The 8,552-nt window shown below is 43.1% G+C and overlaps 1 protein-coding gene across 1 annotated transcript; it reads right to left on the bottom strand.

The window, feature by feature from the left end:
- Positions 1 to 5,178: 5,178 nt before the first annotated feature.
- HTR1D (5-hydroxytryptamine receptor 1D) lies at positions 5,179 to 6,309 on the bottom strand. The gene has a single exon (XM_065650647.1). The coding sequence runs from the start codon at positions 6,307 to 6,309 to the stop codon at positions 5,179 to 5,181; it is 1,131 nt and encodes a 376-aa protein (XP_065506719.1).
- Between the last annotated feature and the right edge of the window lie 2,243 nt (positions 6,310 to 8,552).

Genomic DNA, 8,552 nt, shown 5'->3' with positions numbered 1-8,552 from the left:
CATGAAACAAATGAGAGGAAGAAAATTCTGTTGGGGGCTGTCAGGGCATCACTGTGATATCTCCTCTGAGTGAAGAAGAATCTGAAGAGATGTTGGGAAAGTGATGTTATATGTTTGGCATATTTTTATACCCTTCCTCAGCCATAATGTTCTTGCCATTGTCCTGTTCGGTTTCCACAGTGAAAACAGCTGAAAGTGCCCTCCTGGATATGGATGGGTGCAGCCAAATAGAGAAGATCCAACTTGGACATCACTCAGAAGCTGAGCTCAGCTCTCCCCAGCCCCCAGAAATACCTGAGGACATGCTGGAACGCAAGGAGGTTTCGTTTCTGCCAGATTGACCCTTTTAATGCAACAGTGAGTTAAAGCTGGGAGGGAAGCAGCAATCTCTTTCTTACCTGGAAAACTATCGCTGTGGAGCAGCAGGGTCCTTTTCTTATGGTACTTGATAGAAAAAGTTATTTAGTTCCAAGTTGCAGGGTGTAAGTAATATGGGCAGATGTGATAGAGATGGTGGGGCGAGGGGGAATGACAAACACCCATAAAGTCGTGAATAATACGGGGAAGCAATAGGAGCTGTCAGCATGTCTGGCAGCAGAGGACCCGTATGGGTGTAGTAGGTTTAAACAAACAAAAGTAGCTCGTGCGGTTTATGCACAGCTTGATAACGTGAGAAGCGGGTGGCTGCAGGATGCCATGAACACTGGAGGCATGAGATTGAAAAGGGATTAGACAAGCTCACAGAGAACAGATTCCTAAGTGGCTATTAAAAATGTCTACCTGAGTCATCTTCCAGTTCATGAAGTCCCTGAACTGACTCGTCAGATATTCTTGCTATTCTGTACTTGCTCTGTTTCTATGGTGAATTTAAATGAGGTGTCTAACTTGATCTAACAGCTTGCAGCTGATGATACATGCGGTTCTGCTTCCCTCTCTGCTTGTGAGTCTGTGCTGCTCCTGTTGCACCAGTTTTGACATTTCTTCAGTTCATTAAACTGGCAGAAAATTAACGCGGAGTGGACACTTTTCTGCCAGTTTAGTGAGTTGAATCAGCCCACTGTTTTGTGAGCCAGTGGTATCCATGAAATCAAATTTTCTTGCTTTTCTTCGCAAATGAAGACTGGATTTTTTTTTAATGGAAGTGGAGATTCTCCTGTTATTATCTGATTCCAGATAATCAGGCTTTAGGTATTTATATAGATATATATATATATATATATTATAGTCATGATAAGATCCTGATATTTACTGAATTAGTTTCTAAAAGCTCCCGGAGCACATGAAGGGCAAGAAAGTGACTGGGAGCAGCCAGCGAGGATATACCGAAGGCCAGTTGCACCTGACCAACCTGATGACCTCCTACAATGAGACAACAGCCTGTGTGGACAACAGGAGGGCACTGGGTGTTGTATTGATTGATCATAGCACTGACTTTATCAAGGCCTCTGATGTGGTCTCTCCCACAGTCTACACTTGTAGGCAAGTTGGTGAGATTTGGACTGGATAACTGGAGTGTGAGGTGAATGAAGAACTGGCTGGGCTGTTGGGCTGAAGGAGTCGTATCAACAATATGAACTCCACAGTCAACTGGTTACATCCTTCAGGGATTTTGGATCGGTGAGCATGGCAGTGTCACGTCAATCCATACACGTTCCATGACCATCCTCCCTTCGTGTTGCAAGACTCAAGCTTGTCCTGGGAGGACTGACCAGCTTCCACTTTCGTTATCTTGCTCACCTTCAGTCATGTTGACTTCTCATTGCTGACGCTCATCCTCTTCCCCAGTTGTAGGAATAACCTGCACTGAAATTTAATTGCATGTACGTTCCATGAAATGCATTTGTGTACTCCTGACTGCAATCCACACAGCATTAATGACATGGTAAATATGGACATTGATCTCTGTGACATGATAGCTGCCTCCTTTCAACTCAGAGGCTATTTATCTTTCATTTATAATCCTTAGCTAGTGTTTTCCAGTTCCATATCACTTTTTTTTTCCAGTATGAGTTCCCGAAGCACTAGATCAAATATTTACCCGCATTAAGAATGGTGTAATTAGGCCACGTGCCTTTTTTAAAATTACCCTATAATCTAATCAAAGAAAGGGCCTAGTTTATTTGTTCTTGAATTAAACAGTCTTATAAAAGCCCAAAGAATAGTAGTGGATCATCTTCCTATGCTGTGATATTTTGCCATTCTGTTCATCACTGGAAATCAAGAGTAGACAAGACAGGAAAAGGACAAACACATAGTTGATCCAGATAAAGCAAAGGGGATGGACTAGTTGGCCTCTCAAAGGCCCTTCCAGGATGATGCACATTGGGCTTGTGAACCATCAGGAGGAATTCTGTGGAGATATTTGGCTGTCAGGTCCCTGTGCACAGGTAGGGACTGTCCCAGGTTTCTCAGCTGGGAACTTTCTTTGGCTTTGGGTACTGATGCCAACCCAGGTCTTTCCTGGAAATGCCAACCCCCTAAGTCAATGACCAAAATACTCTGCTGGGAAGCCTGTTTTTAAACAAAGTCACTCCCCAGATACTGAAGGACGAAGTTCACCGTTGCACCTGCTCAAGTAATTCTGTTGTGTATAAACCATCTTTTACTTATTAGAGAACAGACTTGACCCTGTGTCTTCTGCTCTCTAGGTGTGTTCTAACTAGTGGGCTGTAATGTCACGGTCTTGCTCTCCTTTCCGTCTTTCCAACTTCATTTGTATATGTACAAAGAGGGCAAAATTTTCTAGCTAGGAACTATTATAGGGCCGGGGAAAGTCAAGCTACTCATGATCCCGGGTAGAGAGGTTCCAGATGCCCATCTGAATAGAGGGAAGAAACAGAGGACACTGCGTCCTTTGCAAAGAGCAGGGTCAGGACATCGGGATGGAAGCAGAGATAATATCCCTCGATCTAAGGGGATGATGTGAAGAGGAAGCCTTTTTCTCCAAGGGCTTCCCTAAGAGTGTGGTTTCCTCATCTCACGCCTCTATTTGCCCACTGGTCTTTAATCCATTTGAGCCATCTTCTCCTGGACTGTTTGCGATAGTGAAATAATCTCAATCCACTGACCATTTAGAACCAGCCGTAAAGGTACAGCAGGGAAACATCCAATCTGGGATGTTGTGGTCTGGATGGGTGGACAGTCCCAGGACCTTTGAGGAAGTGATTGGTGGGAGACTGAGAGACAAGAGACATAAATTGAAAAAAAAAGAGAGCTTCAAACTGCAAGGAAAATCTTTTTCATCATGAAGACAGTCAAGCACTGGAACAGGTTACCTGGAGTGGTTGTGCATCTTCATTCATGGAAGGCCAAAGAAAACCTTGAGTAACGTGGTCTAATGTCACAACTGGCCCTGGACTAATTTTGGACTAGTGACCTCCCAACTGGCCCAATTTTGGACTAGTGACCTCCAGAGGTCCCTTACCACCTGAATTACTCTGATTCTATGTACCGTATGTCCCCAGATCTGAGCGAGATCTGACACACTTGCTGTCATTACTTCTATCAGTATCTCCAGTGAGATGTTGACATGAGCTGCTCCAAGGCTGCTTGAGGAGAGACGAAGAAACCATCTTCAATTCTCTCATTCAAGCTCCTGAGGAAGCTAGACCTTCGTTCTGCGTTCTGACTGTGACCTTGGCTATCGTTTACTTGGTTTGTCCTTTATCCCCTTGCACAAAGTCTCCTCCAAATCCTTGTATAGGTGGTAGAGGATGCAAAGAACTCCAGTCATGTGGACCCAGGAGCACAAAGTCTTTTTAAATGTTGGCTCTTCCAACCATGGCTGAGTGAAATGCTGATGTGGGTCACTACTGTCCACGAGGACCTGTATCACCCAGACCCATGATGGAAAAGATTATTCTAAAATAACACAGACTGTGTTCTCTGGGGAGGAATTGGCTGTTTATCTATCTCCTTAAGGAGAAATGTCCATGTTCTGGAATATGCAATGTCCTACGTTACCTAGGAGATCTTGCTGGACCTGGGCTGTGGTGGAGTATGTTGGAATGGCCACAGCGAATGGCGGAGATGAATTTTGGCAGGTTGAGAGGTGGAGGTGTGGTCAGAAGGATGATGGGATAACCCTTTCCAAGCAATACACACTGCTCACATGCAGCAGGGACATGATGCTTCTGCTGTAAGACGCCCAGAGACTCTAAAATTTGAATTAAATTTGGGCTGCACCATTTGATGTGCTGTTCTGTCTGAGACTTCAACCAAGACCTCCATGTGCCAGCTTCCCACCTGCCAAATCATAGAATCATAGAATCACAGAATCATTTCGGTTGGAAGAGACCCTCAGGATCGAGTCCAACCAAATGAAGGAAATAATCCCAGAGATGGAGAAGTGCAGGTTAGAGGGGACCTGCTCCACTCTCCACAGCCCCAGAAGAGGGTCCTGACATTGCGATCGCTGACAAATGCGTGTTTGACCCGTTCTTAAAGACTTCCAGACAGTGACGTCACATCCACCCCAACAACCTTAATTACTAAGAAAGTTTTCCTTCATTCTCTCCTCTCTCACTCCTCATTTCTTTTCACCAAGGAATGAACCTTCTGGCTCGTTTTTGAGGTCCCAGCCATTCCACACTGGCACTAAGCACATTTTCTTGCTTCAGTTGTACATGAAAAAAAGAGTAAATAACAGAAATATAAGAGCGAGGTGCTTTAAAATAATTTTCATGCTATTTATTTTGTAGTGTTTCTGCACTGGCTATGATAAAATGTGTAAAAATTACTTCAAATAAATTGTATTCTTTCTACGGTTCACCAAAAGCATAGCTTCAAATGCAGCATTTGTGAAATATCCACAAAATTTACATACACGCTATGTTTTCTATGCCCTGCTTATAGTCAGTGTCACACACCTGAAAAACTTACAGGTTTTATCAATTTCAAATGAATAGGATACATGCCATAGAAAACGCAGCCATCAGATCCCGTTCTCCAGAAACTTGCTCAGCCATACATAAATTATTAATATACAGCAGAAATACCAATGTCCTGCAAATATGCAGCGATACAGAATTCCAGACAGAAAGTAACATATCAGCAAGAGGTTCCCGGTTACATGCACAGCACCGGGTAGCAGCAGAGATGGCAATTTCCCCTCCGTACCTTAGGAATAAAAGCACAGAAAGTTTCCTTGTACAAGGTCAGTAACACAACAGGAGAGGCTCAAGGCAAACGCTTCTTGAAATGTATTAGTTTTTGGAAAGCCTGTTTAAATTCTTCATTAAAAGCTGTATAAATGACAGGATTGATCAATGAGTTTAAGTAACCTAACCACGTAAAGAAGTCCAACAAGATGGGATGAAACCAACAAGCATCTTGGCAGATGGGCAGGACCAGGGACATGACAAAAAAAGGCAGCCAGCAGAAAATGAAAGCTCCCAGAATAATACCTAAAGTTTTGGTGGCTTTCCTTTCTCTCGCAGCAGAAATTCTCTTCCTTTCCAGGACATTATCCGCAAGTTTTATTTGAACATGATTGATAAATATTGGGGATCCACCTGGGATCTGGGAATGCCCTTCATGAAGGCTGGCATTAATTGAGCAGAGGGAAGAGCCAGCAGAGCCGGTAATCAGGTGAGCGGTGGTAAAACGTTTCCCATATAGCGAGGGCGGCTTCAGAATCCTGGATCGCGCTGCTACATAAATTCTACCGTATAATATTAAGAGGAGCACGGTGGGGATGTAGAAAGCTCCACAAGTGGAATAAATCGTGTAGGAAATTTGATCTGTGTTCACGGCACACTTTGCAATTTCTTCATGAGCCTTCACCTGCCTCCAGAAAAACGGTGGCACGGAAATGCTAACAGAGATCATCCAGACCACGGCGATCATGAGCGCCGCTCGGCCGGCGGTGCGGCGCTTGGCGTATTCCAGAGCGTCCGTGATGGCCCAGTATCGGTCCAGCGCGATGACGCAGAGGTGCAGGATCGAGGCCGTGCAGCACGTGATGTCTGACGACAACCAGATGTCGCACAACACCTGGCCGAAGGCCCACGTGTGGGTGACGGTGTAAGCGATGCTGATGGGCATCACGAGGACGGACACTAGAAGATCGGTCACCGCCAAGGAGCCGATGAGGTAATTTGCAGGTGTGTGGAGCTTTCTAGTGAGAAAAATGGTAATAACAACAAAAACGTTGGCAAGGATCGTCGCCAATGTTATAACAGACAGGAGGACTGACAGCGAAATCTTCAGCCCTAATAGCGTCCTTTCATCCAAAGCTTCGGTGAAATTTAATGACTTGTTTGCTGAGCTCTGGAGAGCGAGCTCTGCTGAACGGTTATACTGAGTCATCCTCTGCTCTGCTCTCACTTTTCACTTTCCAGGGATGATGAAGAAAGACGCTTACTTTTTCACTAAAATAGAACTTTTCATACCAGAGTCTGATGCTGAAGAAATATTAACTTGTTGAAAACTTCGGCTGACACAGTAGATGAGGTGCTCTCCTAAGTTAGATTTTCCATCACATCACATCACATCAATGACATCATTGTAAAGGCAAAATGTCAACATAATCATCCAGACGTGATTCTGCTGTGTGGCACTACGAGCAGTACCGTAAGTGACGGGAATTTAGGTGGTTTTCGTTTTCATCTTGCAGACGACTAAATCATTCTTTATTATCTTTTATTCACACCTCCTTTCTGAACTAACCTTCTGCAAAGCTACATAAATCAATACTGCAGAGCTAGAGGCCGAAAAAGAAACCTCCGCCATGTAATTGATGCTGCTGTGCTTGGCACAAAGCTATTTTCCCTTCTTCTCTAATAGCTGAATGTCACATTTTTTATATTTATAATGGACACTTTATTAGTAGAGTACCCAAGATATAAACCAATACTGTGTGGATTCCTCCTGTAAACACAATTTCTTCCAGATTTGTAAATCAAGGCCTCTTTCTGAAAAGCGCCGAGCTCCGTTTTCATTTGTTCCTCTGGACCATTCGAGTTTTCTCTTCAACATTGAGTCTTCAAATGCTGAAGTCAGTGGCTGGCACCAGAATTCAAAGCATTGGCACTGAAGCATGGAATGTTCTTGATCATGCTCATGGTGAATGATTGTAGTAACTTGTGGGGTGGTGATTCCCTCAAAAGAGGAAGGATAGATGTGTTAAGGGGATCTGGAAAAAGAAAGCAAATGTTTTAGTCCAGAGTGGTGATATTTGTTGTAGAAGCTGATGTATCACCGTATACAGTCTACAGGCTTCCCACACTTTTCTTTAGATTCACTTAGTGTAACCTGAAATCTTTATAAACCTGAAGAAAACATCCTAAGATGACCATTTCTGTGACACTGAATAGAGGTTCAACTCTTCAGAATTTTTGAACATGGGCATAGTGATCAAAGTCACCTGTCTCCAACAACGGCCCGTGTGCTCAGCTCAACCCTGTTGCCTTTTTCTGATGCTTCCCCAACTCTGATACATTCTTTGTGAGACAGAAAGACCAGAAAAACACACACAGTGTTGAAGATGTGGATACACCACAGATTTATACTGCAGCATAATGGGGTCTTCTGTTCTCTTCTCAATTTCTTTCCTAATAATTCCTGAGGTTTACTTTGCTTTTTTAATCATTACGTGGCACTAATCTGACATTTCCATAGAACAGTCCCAATTAATGTAATTCCAAAGCCACGGGTGGTAACACCAGCATTTTTTCCTGCTTGCTCACTTTTCGTATCTATCTGTATTGTATTCCTTCTCTCACTTTTAAACTAAGGTTCTGCACAGTTAGTCCTTGTCTTTATTACCCTGAAGACCTTTCTTTCATCAGCAGATGTCATCACTCCACTATTCCTGTACTTTCCAGATCATTTAATATGTTGGGTAGCCTGAGCCTTCTTTATTTACATTCTTTAAGAGTCTCTGGCAAAAATGTCTCTTGAGAGTCCAAGTAGTTATATCAGCTGGACTTCATCCAATCCGTATACTCACCAGCTTTGCTTAATTTCTTCAACAGATTTGTGAGGCACAACTTACCTGAACACTGGGCTGGTCACACATCCCACGCAGGAGAAAAATCTAAAAGAAAAACACCAGACAGACTGATTAGCAATATGAAAGGCTGTATGACTTAAAAACTAAAGCCAACTCCAACCTTGTTTTTGGTTAGTGAGAAAAGTAACGTTGAGCCTTCCTCATATATTGCAAGTATTGTTCAGTGTCGGAACAAATCCAGAGATGTGAAATGAAATGAAGTGCACATCACCCTCTTAGATGGTATTTTTGGCCAAATGAATTAGCCTAGAGTTCAAATGAATTATTAATTTTCAACATACCAGTAAAGGGGACAGCCTGACACTGGGAGAAAGTCCTACAGAAACCAAACAGTGCTTCAGCAGATACTGAGTTACTGAATTGATTTTTATAAATAAACCATGTTTTCCCGTGATGAGATTACCAAGGAAAAAGACCCAATTTTTTATAAAAATGCTCTAAGTCAGGTATTGATCATGTACACAGAAAGAGTGCATTAGCTGTTTTCTGCCCCACAAATACAGCTATCATGACTGAAAGTAATTTTCAAAAGTAACTC

The sequence above is a fragment of the Caloenas nicobarica genome, chromosome 23 (genome assembly GCF_036013445.1).
Source record: "Caloenas nicobarica isolate bCalNic1 chromosome 23, bCalNic1.hap1, whole genome shotgun sequence".
Classification (NCBI taxonomy): Eukaryota; Metazoa; Chordata; class Aves; order Columbiformes; family Columbidae; genus Caloenas; species Caloenas nicobarica.
The sequence above is the reverse complement of the archived record's forward strand: the minus strand, read 5'-3'. Positions and strand labels throughout refer to the sequence as shown.